The following is a 19,591-nucleotide window of genomic DNA, read 5'->3' as shown; positions in this document are numbered from 1 at the left end:
ACAAGTTAGATTTAGTGTTAGATTTAATGCTTGGCCAGCTGCTTACTTACATAACGTCATTACGGGACGTTCTGCACTGCAAACCAAAGTGCGATGTTTAAGCCAACAGAAAGAACAGCAAGCAGCTCTTCTCAGGCTTCGTTGTACATTTGTAACGTTTCTGTGCTTTCAACACTGGCATTAGAGCCGTTGCTCATTGCTAGAAAATGCCAGGAGTCACAACTGCGATGGCACAAGGGGGGACGTTTCAGGTATGAATTGAATGTCACACATTCAAATGATTTATTGGGGGGGGGGGGGCACTAATGCCATCTTTTCCGAAGAAGAGATGTGAAACTCAGCTTTGTAGAAGATTCATCTTTTCTACTTGAAAATTGTGTTTCCTGCTGTCAGTGAAGAGTCCCCAAATGCCTGCTCTGAATCACAGGGAGACAAGCCATGTCAGAGAGAGTCTAGGACAGAAGGAAAAAGTAGATCACAGACTAAGCACAAAAAGTTGCAAACTGAAAGGTATCTTTAGGGAAAAACATCCCCTGGGCTCTGCGGTCCAGATTCCTCAACCCTCCTTTGAGGAATAAACCAAATTTTTTTTCCTTTCTGTAAGTAAATTCAGACCCAGGTGAGCAATTGTGCTGGTTGCTTCCCCTGTATCGGAGCTGTCAGCCGATGGCACATGTCTGCGCCTGCAGTGAGATCTCACCATGACAGCGTGTCTCTCGGGTCAGCGAGGGCACAGAGGGAGGGGGATGATGTAACCGAAACTCCAAACATATGGTGGGTTTGGGGTTTTTTTTGTTTTGTTTTGTTTTGCTTTTTTTACAGTTTTGCCCTTTGTAGCTGAAAACTAAGAGGACAGTGATTAGAGCTTTTACCTAAAACAAAAAATTAGTAAAGCTGCTTTTCTGGCCGCTTTATCTAATAGCAATAAATCTCATCGAGCAGAGTGCATCTGTCCTTACGGATGTGGCTATTCTGAGACTAAAGAACTTCAGATGGTGCTACCGGTGCTTTAGACCCAGGTACCAGGGTCTTTTTGCTGCCACAGTAGTTATATTTTAGCGAGGGAATCTGTGGAGATTAGAACATCAAATGCTGGCTCCTCATTATAGTCAGATAAATGGGTTATAGCTGGGGAAAAGTATGGTGATTCATTTTTTAATGAAAAGAAATGGCTTCATTTTTGTTCTGTTCCTGGTAATATGCTATCTTCTAAATGTGTTGTCTTGAAAAAGTTTAATCCCAGTTTTAAAAGCTACTTTTTTTTTTTTTTTTTGAACTTATTGCCTTGGTTTTCCAGTATGAGTATTCCTCTCAGGCTATTATTTTTAGATGCTTAAGACTCTTGTTTAAAAATAAAAAGTATGTAGCTTGGAGTTTAACGCAGCCAGGTCAGTAAATAAGAATAATTTTTCAGTGTTTCCATCCCTCCATCCTCCCCATCCAGAGCTCCTGAAGAGGATCTGTGTTTTTATTGGCCCTCACTGATGAAATTGTCTCTGGTTATTATACCCATTACAAAGGGGTGAGGGGATGGTCCAGACGGCCTTTATTGTCTTCATCCTGTTCATGAATGATTCAAAAAACAGTATCCAGTTCCTGGAAGCTCTAGGGCTTTGTTTTTAATTTTGACTAATTGTTTTCTTGGAATAATGAGCAGTGATGACTTCAGAAAGCACAGTCTTCTGGTACACAGATCATTAATGACTCACTATATCTTTAGTAACAGTTAAAAATATGCTTCACCACAATTTTAAAAAGTCCTGGTCGATTTGCTCACAAAGGATGCGTAACGGGCGGTAGGAATAAGCGGAGATGTTGTATTTGCTTATTATTTCCTCTTCATGACCATTTTGAGACACAGAATCTGAGGCAGCCAAAAGCTAGCAAGAAAAAGGGAGTTGCGTTGGAGGACTGGTCCAGATGGAAAATATTGTCTGTTTAGCCTCGTGGTTTTTTAACCTGGCCCATGACAAAGTCATGGGCAGTGACCCTCTTGCCTCCTCCTTAACTCCTCTACAGTGATGCCATGCAAGTACCACTCCATGTTTTTGAGGCTCATCTGTGGTGGGAGCACTGAAATCAGTCCCCTGTTCAGGAAGACTGGCTTTCTTGGGGATTTCATGGTGGAGATTTCATCGCACACGTTCTTCAAGAGCAGCACTGGAGGATAGTGGAGGGAGGAGAGCACGTTATCCAGCCAGGGTTGGCAGAGGGTTCCAGCAAGGTTTTTCATCCCTCATCACTTCTCTGAAGCACTGAGCGGGGCAGGTCTGTTGTCATCCCAACTTGGTTTTTCCCTCAGGGAAAGGTCCTGTAGGGACTTGTGCTGTCTGAGCTTTAAATGCATCCATGAAGTTGCTGCTCAGGATTGACCATCGAGTCTTTCCAGCCTGGGGTGTGACTGTGCTCTCCCAGGCCCAGCTCCCCATGCAGCGGGGCAATGGCTGCCCTAAGCGAACACCTTCAAGCTCTTAACCCCTCATCCAAAATGTGCCTTCCCAGATGCCACTTAAAATTTTGGTCAAGACCTTCCCACGGTGTTGGCCACCGTGTATACTTCCCAGTGCCCACGATGCCCCGAAGGCCAGCAGTAAGAAACCAGCTATGATCGTCAGCTCATTTTGGAGAAAGCCACCTGCCACAAATAGCACACATACAAGCTAGTCAGAGATCATGCAGATGACAAAGAGTGATGCAAAGAGGTTATCACGTCAAAAGCAGGACCTTTGGCGTGGTTTTCACAAAGCTTTGGGGTGGTCACATGATGGGAATGGAGAAGAGCTTTTTATTTTCCCAGGGAGCGCTGACTGGAAGGAAGCTTGGAAGTGGAGGCAAGGAAACGTTGTCCCGGCGTTTGATTCCCTGTCGTATCTTTCTGAACAAAACTCGGTGCCTGTAGGTATACATTTGTGGGCATGTATATACAAAGTATGTAGAATGGAATCATACAATAGTTTGGGTTGGAAGGGACCTTTAAAATTCATCTCGTACAACCCCCCTGCAATGGGCAGGGACATCTACAACTAGATCAGGTTGCTCAGGGTCCCGTTCAACCTGACCTTGAATGTTTCCAGGGATGGGACATCTACCACCTCTCTGGGCAACCTGTTCCAGTGTTTCACCACCCACATTGTAAAAAATTTCTTCCTTATGTCTAGTCTAAATCTACCCTCTTTTAGTTTAAAACCGTTACTCCTTATCCTATCACTACTGGCCCTACTAAAACATCTGTCCCCATCTTTCTTATAAGCCCCCTTTAAGTACTGAAATGCTGCAATAAGGTCTCCCCGCAGCCTTCTCTTCTCCAGGCTGAACACCCCCAGCTCTTTCAGCCTTTCCTCACAGCGGAGGTGTTCCAGCCCTCCAATCTTTTTTGTGGCCCTCCTCTGGACCCGCTCCAACAGGTCCATGTCCCTCCTGCGCTGAGGACCCCAGAGCTGGACGCAGGACTCCAGGTGGGGTCTCACCAGGGGAGAGTAGAGGGGCAGAATCACCCCCTCGACCTGCTGGCCATGCTTCTTTTGATGCAGCCCAGGATACGGTTGGCTTTCTGGGCTGCGAGAGCACATTGCTGGCTCATATCCACCTTTTCATCTCTTGGTACCCCCAAGTCCTTCTTGGCAGGGCTGCTCTCAATCCCTTCATCCCCCAGCCTGTAGTGATACCGGGGGTTGCCCCGACCCAGGTGCAGGATCCTGCACTTGGCCTTGTTGAACCTCATGAGGTTCACATGGTCCCATTTCTCGAGCTTGTCCAGGTCCCTCTGCATGGTATCCCATCCCTCAGGCGTGTCAACTGCACCGCTCAGCTTGGTGTCATCTGCAAACTTGCTGAGGGTGCACTCGATCCCGCTGTCTATGTCATTGATGAAGATATTAAAGAGCACTGGCCCCAGTACAGGCCCCTGAGGGGCACCACTTGTCACCGATCTCCATCTGGACATCAAGCCATTGACCACAGCCCTCTGGATGTGACCATCCAACCAATTCCTTATCCACTGAACAGTCTGCCCATCAAATCCATATCTCTCCAATTTAGAGAGAAGGATGTTGTGGGGGACTGTGTCAAAGACCTTACAGAAGTCCAGATAGATGACATCCGTAGCTCTTCCCTTGTCCAGTGATGCAGTCACTCCATCATAGACGGCCACTACGTTGGTCAGGCAGGACTTGCCCTTGGTGAAGCTGTGCTGGCTGTCTCAAATCACCTCCCTGTCCTCCATGTGCCTTAGCATAGCTTCTAGGAGGATCTGTTCCATGACCTTCCCAGGCACAGAGGTGAGGCTGACAGGTCGGTACTTCCCAGGGTCCTCCTTTCTACCCTTTTTAAAAATGGGTGCACTGTTTCCCTTTTTGCAGTCCCCAGGGACTTCACCTGACTGCCATGACTTTTCAAATATCATGGAGAGTGGCTTGGCAACTACATCAGCCGATTCCTTCAGGACTCTGAGATGCATCTTGTCTGGTCCCATAGACTCATGTATGTTCCGGTTCCTAAGGTGGTCATGAACCTGATCTTCTTTTACCGTGGGAGGGAGTTTGCTCCCCAACTCTCCGTCCATCAACAGGAGAGCTGTGGGAAGAGAGATTGCCAGCGAAGAGGGAGGCAAAGAATTTTAATACCTCAGCCTTCTCCTTGTGTGTTGTTACCAGTTTGCCAGTCTTGCTCATCAGGAGGGGTACACGTTCTTTGACCTTCTTTTTCTGGCTGACATACTTGTAGAAGCCCTTCTTATTATTCTTTGCATCCCTTGCTGAGTTCAGCTCCAGCTGCACCTTGGCCTTCCTGACCCCACGTCTACACAAGCGGGCAGCGTCCCTATACTCTTCCCATGATACCTGTCCCTCCTTCCACTGCCTGTGCGTTTCCTTCTTGCCCTTTAGTTTAACCAGCAGGTCTTGGCTCATCTCTTGCCTTCCTTTCCTGATTTCTTAGACCTGGGTATCGAGAGCTCTTGCTCTCTATGGAAAGTGTCCTTCAACACACATTTCTCGGTCTATGTCAGCTTTCACTCTTAAGAGACCCCAAAATACAGACTAACCATCTGAGTCAAGAAGAGGTGGTGAACTGTGACAGGGGAGGATGCATTTGAGGTGTAATACAGGACTGCCTGAGAATTCAGTGTCCGATGTGCTTGGGCGGAGGGAAGAAATGATCGGCAGAGCTTTGCCAGCTGTTGCAGACACTTTGCCAGCTATTGCAGACACACAGTCCTCCCAAAGAGCTTGCATATCTCTGAACCCTTTTTTTTTCAGTTTGGTGACATTGTGGGTTTTTTTAATGACATCCAAAACTGTTCTATCAGAATTTCCTCAGACCTGATGAGATAATGTATAAATATATAAAGAAATACAGAAATATATATTTCTGTATATCATAGAATCATAGAATCATTAAGGTTGGAAAAGATCATCGAGTTCAACCATTAACCTATCAAGACAGCCAAGCCAGTATACCCGCCTTCAAAGACAACCATTGAACTGTTTGTTCTCTCTTTCTTCCCTCCATCATTTGCAATATGTTATGAAATCGTATTAAGAAGAGCAGTGTGGCAAGATAAACCCAGTGAGGTTAAAAAAGAAAAAGCCAAGTCTAATGTTGTCTGTACCTATTCTATTGTTTAAAATCCAGCAGTGGCCTGAAATTGTATCAAAACCTTGGCACAGGATTCAACAGCACATTAGAGGAGTTTCTTCTGGAAAGCATCTCTGGGATGTTTTTCACCAAGGGTGTGTTGTTCTGTTTTTGTAGTGCACCAAAGATGTATTTGATTTCTTCATGTGACTGACTGGCTTTGTTAAAAGTTATGTTGAAAGTTACTCGGTTGGAAGTTCCTCTTTTGTTGTTACTTTTCTGGTTCAGGGGATGCTCGTGTTGCCCAATGTCCTCCCCTGCTCTGCTGCCACAACAACAACAAAAAAACCAAACTAAAACCAATCGCTGCCGCTACATTGGTTTGAAATGAGAAGCTGAGGTCTGTAATGTCAGAATAAGGTATTTTAACGGCATTTAATTACAGCTCTTTGTTAAACGGGTACATACAGAAGCAGTACAAACCCATCAAATGGTAATGCTGAGTTCTCATCAAGAACTTGTTTATCGGAGAATCAATCGAAGGAGGCCAAAAATGCCATCTTTACTCCCTAGTTATTTTAGGAGCTTTATAGCATGAACACCCTTTTTATAACCCAGGCTGATATTTTGGAAAATACCACTGCAGTAATATTTCCTTTATGTGTCTACAATTTGTTTCCAAAACTGTTGATTGGGCTTGAGGGGAGAAAGGCCATTCCAAATGTAAAGCTGCTTCCCAGCATACTTTATCTCAGGATAATACTTTTATCCAAGGAAATTAAGGCACATTTTATAATGTCCAGCGGTACGTTACCGAGCCTACAGTGGAGCACAATGAATGCAATAAGCCCAGCATGCCACCGTGTGCATTTTTCTTACAACTTCTTACAAGCTATTTATCAAACTTGGTTTTCAATTTATGAGTGAATTTAGTCCTCCTGAAAATGAAACGCCGCTTTTGGCTTTGCGTCAAGCATAATGCAGGCAAGCTCGTGCCGGCGTCACCATGCAGCCCTGCCAATGCACCTTTCTCTTCGTCTGCATTGCCGCCAATGCATCGGCCTGAGCTCTTCCTGCAAGCAGTTTGGCAGGCTCTGAGGAATTAATCACTACTGTTTTGTGGTAGGTACAAACAACAGCTAACATGAATTGAACCCAGCTTTGCTAATTAATATAGCCAAGATGAGTTTTTTTAAATCTCCGTAGGGGAGGCGGAATGATCGTTCGGAGAAGGAGTCGTCTGGATTTTGTAAACCTCTCTGAGCTCCATGTGAGCTGTAAAGGCCTGGGAAGGAAGGGAGAGACAGGGGTGTAAGTGTTGGATGGTCAGTGAACATCCCTGTTTGGCATTCAGCAGCGGTGCAGATGAAAGCAAGCTTAAGGAACGGGAGGAAATAAACCTGAAAATTTAATTACTTACTGCTGCTGCAAAATCTGTGCTAGCTCTTGTCTCCTAACCTTGAAGAAAGATGTAATAGACATAGGAAGATATAACAGGCATTACCAGGGTTATGAGATGTGAAAATCCTGTGGGTAAGGAGGGAAGACAGACGTTCTCTGTTCTCATCACCATTTTTTATTTTATATGTAGGCCTCTTTTTGTCCCCCCTAGCCCCCAACATAGTCCAAATCTTTCTGTACAATCTCTACTACCTCCCAGCCCTGTGGTAGGACAGTAAGCAGGGAAATTGAAAAGCAAGATATTTAAACCAGAAACAAGTATTTTTGTTAGTATGGTGCACAGTTAGCCCTGGCTTTGTTAGTGTCTGTTGGTCAAGAGTGCAGCAGAAAGATCAGCCATTGGTACAAACCCCTAGGCTTGCAAGGATTAAAAAGGTGTAGTGCTTTGATGTTTGAAAGGAGAAGAAACATGTACATTTAAGGACACAGGCCCACTCACAAATTTTATTATACTTCCACTTTAGGTCAGCTGTCTAAAACCAGGCAACAGCATTCAGTGTTGCACATCTTCCTCCTGTTCTCTGCTTCCTTAAGGAAGGGGAAGCTTTGGGTTTTGCAATATTGCTCTTCTCCCTACCTTAAAAGACAGCACAATTCATTTTTCTTTTATCCAAGAGCTGCTACAAATTGTGACTTGGTTCTTGTCCCTCCACTCAAGAGCTGAAGTGAGAAGACACAAGGTGGTGTCACTGCGCCCTCATGGCCATGATGTGCCAGGCCAGCAGGAGGTCCACCAGGCAAGGTCCTCGGTGCTTAGGTTGGTCTCCCAGGAGGACATGTTCAGTCTGATTGCAGGAATGGGAAGGAGGTGAAACATGTCCTATTCCTTGCAGTCCTACAACAAGAGCGATGACCTTACATCTGCCAAGGGGAACCGGTCACAAATCTTACCGGATTTGATGCAGGAGAACAAGGCTGCAGCGTTACAGATTTACTGCCAACGACAAATGAGTCTGTTCTGCTAAATGCTGATGTCCAAACTGTGGATGCAAAAGGAAAGGTTGCCGTTGTGGAGAGAAAAAAGAGAGACTTCTCCTCTGCTTCAAAGACACAGAAAGCTAAATGAGCCATTCACATCATCTCCATTTTCGTCTGGAGAAGTGGTTAAGTTCTTTTTTATTTCATTGCCCTCTCCTCCCCTTGTTCATGGGGAGAAAAAGAAAGAGATAACCAATTAAATATCTGATGTGGAGGGGCTGCAGCCTTTCTTTGTGCAGAGGTATCTCCAATTCTCACATGCTTATTTTCATATTCAGTTTTCATATGCCAAGCAGATCACTTATTAATTGTTAAATGACTGCTCTGCAATTCAGTTATGGAAATAATTTCTACTTCAGTACCACTTGCCCTTGAATTGAGAACAAGAGGTCAACCAAAATTAGATAACTTTTCTTTGAATTTTTTCTCTTTCTAAAAAAAGATATGGTTCAACATGATGCCTGTCAAGAAGACTATGAAGTGCTGTGCGTTAAAACAATCTTCATGGCAAGGCTGTTTTTGGGATCACGTTGGGAACTGCTGTCCTGATCTGTCCTGATTAGACTTTTAAACAGATGAATCCAGGTGAGGTGCATTGACTGTAACGCAGAATTCATATGGTATTGCCTGTATTCATTTCTAGGATGAATTTTGAACTTGCAGCTTGAATAAAACAAAGTTGTAATATTAGCTGAGGCAAAGAGAGCTGTGTGGGCAGAGCCTACGGCTCCTTGACTTCAGTGGGATTCTGCACAGGCGTAAGTGTCCTCCCACGCTAATCTCTTTGCAGGATTGCACCTACAGCTTCAGCTTTCATTGTGAGCCTTTGCTTTTCCTCTTACACAGGGAAAGAGGCTGGGGAAAAAAAAAAGGAGTTATGTATCACACAGCAAATGTTAGCAAGGACACATTCTGTGTTTAAAAAAAAAAAAAGGCAAAGAAAAATGCAAATCTGTAGCTTCTCCATTTTTTTCAGCAGAGAGCTATATTCCTGTGGTGTCTCCCTGCTGGCACGTAACACTGATATTTTAGTGCATTTGATCCAAAGGTCACTGAAGTCAGTGCAGAGATTCCCACTATCTTTAGTGGGCTTTGCACCACACTCAGCAAGAGCTGCTGTTTTGCTGATAAATCCAAGTGCAATGCCCATCCTGAGGCTTTGGAACAGCAATAGCAGCAGTGTTGGAGGGGCTGTAAAACAGGCTGGACTGCGAATACGTGGCTGCCCTCCTTTCTGTGGTAGGTTCCTCAAGGCGAATTGAAAGACAGCAGTTTGCATTTTAAAAGAAATAAGAAAATATAAAAAATGAAATAAAACAATTTTTTGCCAGTTTGGTTTTTCTCCCCTTCTAAGTTCATACATTCAAATTACTAAAAAGAAACAAGTATAGTTATTTTGGTCCCGCTGAGAATATGTGTTTGCAGTGGCAACGTAACTCTGAATAGCCTCTTTTGTCCCCATAAATTCTATTTTCAGATCATTGGAAAGAGTAGAGATAAATGCCGTAAAAACAGCAAAAAAAAAGCCTGTTTGGCCTGACCACTTTGTCTTATTAAATATTTTAAGAAGGAAGACCCAGCTGAACATGTGCTGAACTGCAGCCATATTTTCAAGCCTTTGGTACGCTGTTTCAATATTTTTAGATGAGCCCTTCTGCCCAAATGAGAGTACCTTTTCACTCTCCTTAGAGGCATATTCGTGTGTAATTCAGGATTTGCATGATGCACCAGTGTGCCAGGGACAGAGGGTTGATGTTTTCATAACAAGATGGGGATGCTGCTGGTGGTGCGTGTGCCTGTGAGGGTCTGTTTTGCCAGGCTTTGTGCTCTTCCTCCTCTAGGTGCTAAAATACCCTGGAGCAAATGGATGCCTGGCATCGCTGTGATGCTATAAACACAGCCGGGATAGATGTGCATAAACAGATGCCCTTGAAAAATTACTTTATGAAAAATTCCATTTTGTGGGCACAAACGTATTTGCTGTAGCCGGGTTGTGCTGATCTAAGAGCTTAGGTGCAAGAATATAAGGATGTTTTGAATACGGGACTTTTTGAGGGCATTGCCTGTCACTGTTTAGAGATGCAAACCAGCAGAGGATTTGCATGGCCTTTACTAACCACTTGAAAAACTTGCAACAACCGACTAAAGACCGATGTACTTTTTGTTCAGCTCCTCATGTTGAAGTATTTCAGCAACATGCGCTGTACTCCCCTCCCTCATCTGCTCCTCTGTTTCAGGCAATCCGGCTGCCTTTTAGACCACAGGGCAAGTATGCACGGTTAAGAAAGGAGCAGAAAAGAAGGTTTTAAACACTTATTCCAAAATGCTGATTCCGAGTAATTTTAATCTTTGGTCTCTTCTTTGACCAAACCAGGTATTGTCTTCACTGAAGACAGATTGGCATCAAAAAGCAAAGACCTTCTAGCCATTGCCATCAACAGCAGCCAGGATTGCCTGCTGTCATGGAAAATACAGCCACTTGAACTGTCCTAGGGTATTAATTTCCACTCAGCTTTTATATTTGGTCTAATACTTTTAGGCAGGGCATTAATGGGCATTTGAATCCTTTATGTAACAGATAAACTAAAACATTACAGAGCTGCGAGGGAGCAAAAGAGATCCATTTTGGGGGATGCTAACCAAGTTATTAAGCCTGCAAGCTGATAGTTCTCTCAGCCAGAATATGCCAGGATCCCAAGTCACGCAGCCTCCTAAAGGTCAGGTATTCTCTGCTCAGGTTTTGGCTGTATTCTTTGACTGTGAGATTATTTTTAAATGCAGATTACTTAAACTGTGTGTATGTAGTCGGTATAAAAATAATTCTTAACCCCACAGCTCATTCCTGTTTTCCTGCCAGTAAATATTGCGGTAACTGAGAGGAACATGGTTTACACTGATTTGATTAAATAAACAGTTAAGTTAAAAGCACAGAGATTTCCTTATGTAATTAAGAGTTAACTAAATGCACAGTCTGCAAACTCCAGTCTTGGCCATACCCTGTAACAAAAACATGCCCCCCTGGCACGGAGGGTTTGATGTTATAATACGGTACTTTCCGATACATTTAAGAAGATGGTAAATCATATCACAAAGGAGTTGAAACTTGATTCTGAAAAGGGTTTTTTTTATGATGCTGAATGATGCTTGATTTTAATTTTTTTGCAATGCTGAATGAGTCCCATGTTAGATAATAGGGAGGTTAAAATGTAAATACGAATTCCAGGTCTGATTAATGTTCTCACTAGAGAAGCTGAATCTAGGGTAAAACAGAAGGTCCTTCCAGTAAGGGCTGTCTTTTTCTTACATTAATTTCATACTGTAATTAAGTGCTACAAGACTGAAAAACAGAGACTAGCCTAGGTATTCGGAGATTAAGCATGTAGAGAGAAAGCTGTAGACTGATACTTTAGCTCTGTGAGCGGGCTTAAAAACACCAACCAAACAAAATGTGGTGCAAGAAAACAAGTACAGCTGTCAAACAAGATAGAAATAGCAAAATGCTATCAGCACAGGAAAGCAACAATCATAAGGGAGGAAGGACATTTACCCTTTAAGGTCCCCTGCAGGGGACTTTCAGAGGAAAGTACATCACCTTGCAGCGGTTCCACTGAGAGACTCTGTGTTAGTTAAGAGCTGACACAGCAGAGCTCGAATAAATGATGATGGAGGTTTCTAGTCTCTGGTGCCCTTGTGAGCACCGGCAGTGGAAGGACTGGGGAAGCAGAGGGGGAGCTGAGATGAGCTGGACAAAAATGTGATTAAGAAGTAAGATGAGAAGTAAGATGATACCCTGCCAGAAATATAGGATATTTCCTTTAGTTTTTAAATACATGTGTTGATTCAAATCTCACAGTGATACAAAGGTAATTTTTAATTTTTTTTTAATGCTGTCTTTATATACTTGTCTGTACAGTTTGGTGAAACTTGAAGGTATCGCTGCATTTTTTTTTCCTTTAAAACCTCTTAAGCCCTGCCAGATATCCGTAGGCTTGCACTAGGGCATTCACATGGAGAAAGATAAATACAAATGTTAAACGTAATATTTCAGCCTCTGTTTCCCTAAGATTGCATCCTATGACAGACACTGGAATTGCATAAGATCCCCAAAAGCTTTCTTCTAAAGGAGCAAAAATAATGTGAAACTTTCAGTCTAATTTACACTTTTAGGGTGATTGGGGACTGGCAACCTTGTTTGTTACAGAATTAATGTAATTCCACATAAAGCTTTTATGTACCATCTCCCAAATGGGGGTTAGACCAGTAATAACCAGTCTATGAGGGTAGATTCAGCCTAGATATAAGGAAGAAAATTTTTACAATGAGGGTGGTGAAACACTGGAACAGGTTGCCCAGAGAGGTGGTAGACGCCCCATCCCTGAAAACATTCAAGGCCAGGTTGGATGGGGCCCTGAGCAACCTGATCCAGTTGAAGACGTCCCTGCCCACTGCAGGGGGGTTGGACTAGAAGACCTTTAAAGTTCCCTTCCAACTCAAACTATTCTATGATTCTATGATTTCCAAAAATTGACCACAAGCACCTAAATAAATTCTCCCTAAATTTTCCCTTAATAAGCCTTGACCTTGAAGAGTCTCAACTCTCTAGACTTGTATTGCCTCTTTCTTCTTGTAAGGAGGAAACGGCCCTGCCTGTAGCACAGAGGAAGAGCAGGGCTTTCTCCCTAATATACACACGAAGTGATATAAATGTCTGCAACCCACCTGCAGAGACGTCTTTTAAGCTTGCCTAATGGAAACAAAGTTTGTGCAAAGAAAGCAAATGCATTTCTTAGTTGGTGATTTTAACTCTCTGCTTGTTTACACCTTCTTCTACATAACAGCTGGGCTCGAGACCCAACCAGAGTGGCATACTAGCATCACCAAGAAAGTGCCAGCAGACTAAGCAGGTGAAATGATTTATTTTACATGCTGTTACAGCCGCTTACTTCAAGCTGGTCAAGCAGCGGGAGAAAAATGCCCCTCTTAAAGATTAAACATCCCACGCTTGTTGTTTTAGGGTTTGAAAGAACTCTTGAGCTCAGCCATGCTTTCAGAGATGCTGGGGTTCAATTGAAAACAGTCTTGATGTGCTTTGTGTCAAAATAGTGTCCGTAGGGGCAGAGAGGAGTTGGGGGAGGTTATTTTTGCATTAATTTTTTAAAATCAGTTTAGATACAGAGGTGTCTCACTTTTCATTTCCGCACCAGGAGTTAGATCGTAACACTTTTTGTTCTCTTGCCATAACTCCACTCCCATCTAAAGAAGGCAACAGCGATGGCAGTGCCTTTGGTTAGGATTACCCACCCCTGTATTTGGTGGCCTTCAGCTTTGACCAACTTACACGGTCAGTATTTCCCTTGCCAGGCTGAATCTTTCCCCAAACTAGTTTGTCCATCTCCAAGATAAAGACTAAGAGGGAATAATGCTCTGGGGGTTTCTCCTTAAATACCTTTTCATATAGGAAATGCCGTAATGTTTTTTGGGGGAAAAAAGCATGGAAATAGTAAGCTCAAGGCTTACAGCAAGGTCAGGGATGTGCCTCTTGGTGCCCTTATGAAAATAAACAGCTGCCTTAAACAAGTTAGGAGCTTCTGAAAATCTTATCTATGCATCCTTGATAGAGATTTTGTCCAGCGGCTCAATTCCTAGAGGATTTTGCCTGAATTGAGCATGTTCCAGAGTGGAAATGTAGCCTCTGGATGCTCTGGGCACTGCTGTAGGTACCTGGCTCTAGGTTCAGGCTGATGAACAGGCTATCCAAGGGCAGGACACAGGGCATTTCCAGAAGGTAAGAGACAACCTCATGTGTAAGACAGTGAAATGTGACCTCCGGGCTTATTTCAGTCCAGAGAACCCTGGCATGAGGCTTGGTGAAGCTGGCTGCAGCTGAGCACTTCAGAGCCATTTCCCAACGAGATGTTCCCCATTTTCTGGGTGCCTGCGGCAGATGCAGGTAACTCTGCAAAGAACCATACACTTACAGCCACAGGTGGTCAGAGCTGTGTTGAAAAGGTATGGAGCACTGTTAAAAACACTGCAGGTTTCTGAAAAATGGGGTAGATATCTCAAACTGTGGCTACACCGGAGGGGTTTTGGGTTCTGCATCTCTTTGCCTGTTTACCAAATGCTGAAATGAAGCTGATGCAGCTTCATGGGGATGATTGACTTTGCAACCTTAGCATTGGTGCTCAATGTTGGCATGTGGGACTCAGGAGGACAAACCAGGCCATTTTTAAACAATTAGTATTAACGCATTTCAGTCACTCCACATTTATGAAGCTGGTTGACTATGGGGTTGGAGAAATCACTGGGAATTCCCTGTCAAATTCACAGTTTTATAATTAGTGACTTGAACTGCAAACAGACAGGAGGCCAAAATACTATGTGTGTTATATACATTTAAACATACGCCGCTCTTCAGCAAGGGAAAGCCATAAAGGGTTTTCCATTCTGTTAACCTCTCATGATGGCTGATGACCACAGCAGATTTGGAAAGGCATTTTATGGGGTAACTTGAGTCTCAATTACTTGAAGACATTGTAAAAGGGTGTTGGAGGAACCAGGTAAGCAAGCTTAGCAAGTGGCAATCAATCCGATAAGCCCACATAAAGAGTTACAGGTATAATCTTGCAAAGAGTCATTGGTAAATCAGAATGAAATTTGCATTTTGTCAACATAACCAGGTCTGTCTTTCTGAATTGCGTTGGTACCAGCAGAACTGTGGCTTTTATAACCTTTCTTTCCCAGCCACAGCAAGTTGCCATATGAAGTGGCTCAGCATTCGGGGTATTTTAATGTGTTTTGCCCTCGTAGGAAAGATATTCGCGGTGTTTTCTCTGAAACAACTGAGGGTTTGGGCTAATTGGCATCAATAATGAATGAGCAGTGTCCTCGCAGCATCTGGAACACAACGGTTATGACTGAGCACTCTTTCAATAATGAAAAGAAATAGGAGATCACTAATCACAAACGCAGGGTAATTACCCGTGTTAGATGTCCACCAATGAACCAAATGTTCATTGTCAACCTCTGTATTTATGCATCATGGTAGAATATTTTTAAGTGGAAGCGTGGATAAGTAACCCCCATAATACAGAGTTTGTGTAGGGAGAGCACACAGGATAGGATGCTGCTCTCTGGGTGGGATATGAGGAATACATAAGGTTACAACAGCTCAAAAAAGGAAATGCATACAAATCAAAGTGATTTTTTTTTTAATCAAAAAGAGAGGAAGTTGGAAGGTTTACAGAAACCAATGCAGGTTCATATCAGCAGTTTGAAAACAGCATAGCCATACAGAAATTATGTAAAGCTTGCATAAAAGTATTAAGTTGTCTTTTTTCTTATTAATTCTTTATAATGTGAAATATGTAAGAACTTCAGTGTACGCTTCCTTCTAATTAGTTATATTGATTAAAATATGTTGGGTTTTTTTTTTTTCTTGTAACACTTTCTGAAAAGAAACCTGTGCTTCCAAAAGACACAAAGACCAGCAGGTTAAAGCATGTGCATCTCTGCAGCCACAAATATTCATCTTTCCTGTAAGGTATAACATACTAGATGGACTATTTTCAGTAGGTTGATACTGTAAAAGCAATGACATTGCATTTGCCGTGCAGTGTCAGAGACCTAGTCTTACGCTCCTGGAATTATTCCAGTTTCTACAATCCTTTATCTATTTAATCTGTGATATTACAGGCTTGATGTTACATTAAAAGTATTAAAAAATCTGCAAGCGGGTTAACTTTTTTCCCCCACGTGGATGTAATAATAATTCGCTTAAGAGATTCTTCGTTCATGTAATACAAAAATAATGCAGAAGAATTAGAAGGCACTTTCAGTTACAAATATTTGTGCTTTATTTTATACAGTATTATGGAAGTGAATTGCACTTTAGGGTTTTCGAAGGCCATGATTATAGGTTTGTTGCAATTGAATTGAATTAAAAATAATGAATTCAGTATTGTCAGAAATGTGGTCATATGAAATCAATGGATTGCCATCCATTCCAATTTTTCTGGAATTATCTAGACTTTGCTGTCATTATCTTATGCCCCAGTGTATCTTGCAGAATATTAATGAATCTAAAAATAACTTCTGAAGTTTGCAGTGGGATCACGATTGATGCAATGTGATAGGAGATTCGATGCAGCATCTCGTACTTTTATCGCCCTGCATTGGTTTGTGGCAGCTCAGGTTTTGTTGGTTTTTTTTCTCTTTTCACCACTTATCAGGTGTTCCTAACTGAGAGTCTAAGCAGCAAAAATTAATTGCTCTCATAAACATCTGACATGAAGTATTTTCACCCAGTTCACTGTGGTATTGCCCTGATTCTTGAAGAAGTAAAAAATTAGCTCAAATGCAATATTTTTCTTCTTTTTGGGTCATCTTTTCCTAATTTCGAGAACATTGTCGTGGTAACTTATGCATTATCTTTTATTTTTTTTTTTTTAGCATTAATTACACAGGTCATTTCTGTCCCTCTCCCCCCAGTCCTGCTAGGAATGGCACAAGCAACTATTCCTTGGAGAAGCAAACCTGGAGCTAAGGAAGTGCTCTGTGCTGGGCAGAGCCTCCACCCTGTCGATCTGCGAGAAGATCAAGCGTAGCTTGTTGTGTATTTTGACATGTAGCAGAACAGAACCAAATACCTCTTACCAGGCAGCCCTTCAGGGCCTGCCAGCAATACTGGGGTGAGGCACATTTGAATTGCGTGCAGCAGGTGTCAAGGAGAGGTCCTCCGTAGAAAGGTTTGGAAGCAAGTAATAGTAATAATAAAACTGAGGTGAGTTTATCAGGGTTTTTTTATCAGAGTTTATTTATTTTCCGCCATCAGGCAGTACAATAGCAAATTCCCACACTAATGAGTAAGTAAGAGTAGTCTACAATGAAGGCAGGCTTCTGCGCTAGAGCTGGGCGGCATAATTGCAAAAATGACTTGAAGATGTGCCTTTTCCAAGGAACGTGCATCCTTGCACCATTTTAAAAAGCGTCTAATTTCCAGTTTGAATTTTGGGTTAGGTTGGGATTTTTTTAATTTCTTGTCTTTTTTGGGATAGGGGAGGGTGTTTGGGATTTTTTTTTTAATTAAGATTTGCATTTCTTTATCATGCAAGCCTTTAAGCAGGTCCAGCTAAACCCTGAAGGTAGTATCTTATTGTTTCTGTCCATGTTAGAGAAATAACTCTAACATGGAGCGTGCTGTCCACACCTTCCGGCATTGGCTGGGGCACTGGTGTGACTGGGGCTACTTGCCAGTTCAACACTGGAGCCAGTGGGCTCCGCAGGCAGCTCGCTGTCACTGCTTTGGAGCCACCTCCTCTCCCCCTGCTCCCAGCGGTGGTGGCGTGTCGAGGAATGACCGAAGCCACCTTGTACTTTAAGTCTATCGACTTAAAAACTAGCTAAGTGACCCTGATGGAGCCCTGCTTAAAAAAGGTCTAAAGGACTTTGACTGGTTTGTATGGTTTTTTATTTGTAAAGTTAAGGTACAGTTATTACTGTCAGGTGTGCGCTACCCCCTCTGCCAGTTCTCTAGGTTTCCTCACTGGCTATTTCCAGACACTTTCTTTTCAACTACAATTATAATATTTTCGTGATTAAGAAATAGGAAAAGGGATAACTGAGAACGTGCAGTTCCTGGTTGTGAGAAGGAGAAGCTGGACCGGACCGGCACAGGCAAAACCTGCTCTGGTGCTGAGCCAGTGAGGAGGAAAGCACACCCAGGGGGAGCGTCAGCATCTCTCTGTAAGGGTAGTAAGGTATAAAATGGGAGCTGAGAAGGTAGTTGGTCATTATTGATTTTCCTATTGGAATACTATTATACTTGTGGCTTGGGATAATACTTACAGGGTAGTCTCTGCAGGTGTTTTACTAAAATAGTATTTAAATGGCATTAGCAAATTTGGAGGAAGTGGGAGAGTTGACATTTTCAGGTAAACCAGAAGATTTTCTGGTAATCCTAACTCATGCTGCTGAAGCAGGTTATATCTAAGCCCATGCATATGTTTCCTTTTACTCCAGATAAGCAATGTCTTAATACTTGCTTGCAAAAAATTAAAAAAAAAAAAAAAAAGTTGGTAAGCTATAGATTTACTCCGAAATCAGTATTTTGTCTTTTCTGATTAATTAATGCCTTGGAAACAAAGTGACATTTGTTTCTGCTTGTGGGTGTTGCTGGAGAAGATGAGTGTGCTTTGAATTCCCATGCATGTTTGCAGTCGTGCTCGTTCCCGTGTGATGCAAGCTGACTGCAAGTTCAGGCTTGCGTGATGTCTTAGTGACCAGCTCCTTGTACCACACCGAACCGAGCAGCTTTCTCCAGGATTTTTATTTACCCCCCACCGGCTTTTCTGTTTGCAACCTAATTTGCTTGTATTGTGAATTGTAAGATACTTATCTTACAATTCATCATTCATCTGGTGTTAATACATCGCTGATTTAACCCTAGCCCTGCTGCTTTGATGTAAGCCAAGCCCAGAATTTCTTTAGTGTGCTTAGAATAAAAGTGAAAGGTGTTTTTTAGATACGCATTTACAGAGATAAATCTGTTTGAAAGAAAATGATTGGCTGTCTTGTAATGTATGTGGCTTTATATATCCTTGCATTTCTTCTGAATATAAGATATATGCTATTCAGACGTATAAGTATGCCCGAAATCCTCCAAAGGCACGTTGTCCTTCTATATATTTCAGTACTTTTTCCTGCTACAAAGAATAAGCCTGTCTGAGCAAGATGCCTGGCACTTGATTTTGCAGCAGGAGGGTGCCCACAACTGGGTGCGCTTGCTGGGAAGTTGGCAGCATCCACAGAGGTGCAGTGAAACCCTGCGGGGCTGGCGGGGGCCTCCATATCCCTTCCCAAGCTCCTGCCAAGCTGCCACACGCATCCTATCACAGATCAGCATGGGTTGACTTGTGGCACGTGAGCCAGATGCAATCTGCAGACTCCTGCCTACCACCTCTTCTGCAGAGGAGACCAGGGCAGCTGTTCAGGTGGAAAACTATACGTGGTTGTCTCACGGCATATTACGGTAGAATATGATATCGTTTTGGAGGTATTCCCTGCTGTTTTCACTACCCAAGCTAATATGAAATGCTGAGAGGTGTGACAGTCATGACTCTGGAGTCTTTATTTTCCAGTGATGCACTTAATTACTTATGTAAAATATACATGGTATTTTTCCTGGTTCACAGAGGAGGTAGGAGACTTGCTTGCCTGCAGAATATTCAGTGATCTGGAAGAAAAAGTGCATGGAGTAGTGAAGAATCTGTTATGTATTGCTCAGCCATGAGGAACTCAGAAGTCGTTAAAAAGCAGCAAAATTCATTTCTGTACGAAAAGTTATACTAGAAATTTCTTTGATTCACCCTTTCACACATCCCATTGAGAAGTGGAGAAACAAGTTACTTTTTATTTTAATCACATATCACTGAATGGTTGGGCTTTGGCCCAAAGAAAAGGCAACACTTCCGAACTCTACTACTTTTGTTAACAACTTTTATTGAAATTCTGGCTTCCGCAATTCTTTTAATTAAGAAAAAACCCTCCCTAAGTAAAGCACTTTGCTTACTGCAGTATC

The 19,591-nt window shown here is 42.8% G+C and overlaps 1 protein-coding gene across 9 annotated transcripts in view; it reads left to right on the top strand.

The window, feature by feature from the left end:
- Window positions 1-19,591, top strand: part of COMMD1 (copper metabolism domain containing 1) — a 128,450-nt gene that overhangs the window by 67,664 nt on the left and 41,195 nt on the right. Inside the window, exons 3-4 of one of the 9 annotated variants that reach the window (XM_087777174.1) lie at window positions 8,456-8,598; window positions 10,611-10,628. The exons of 6 other annotated variants lie outside the window; for them this stretch is intronic. In XM_087777174.1, the coding sequence (XP_087633300.1) occupies window positions 8,456-8,572 (117 nt within the window). In that variant the 3' untranslated portion in view covers window positions 8,573-8,598; window positions 10,611-10,628. Of the gene's footprint in view, window positions 1-8,455; window positions 8,599-10,610; window positions 10,629-12,851; window positions 12,918-19,591 lie in introns of those variants that run through there. 2 more of the 9 variants (XM_087777172.1, XM_087777173.1) reach the window with 2 other exon arrangements.

The sequence above is a fragment of the Nipponia nippon genome, unplaced genomic scaffold, assembly GCF_047370975.1.
Source record: "Nipponia nippon isolate SJK-2023a ecotype South Korea unplaced genomic scaffold, ASM4737097v1 scaffold_4, whole genome shotgun sequence".
Classification (NCBI taxonomy): Eukaryota; Metazoa; Chordata; class Aves; order Pelecaniformes; family Threskiornithidae; genus Nipponia; species Nipponia nippon.
This window is presented reverse-complemented; position numbering and strand designations above follow the sequence as displayed.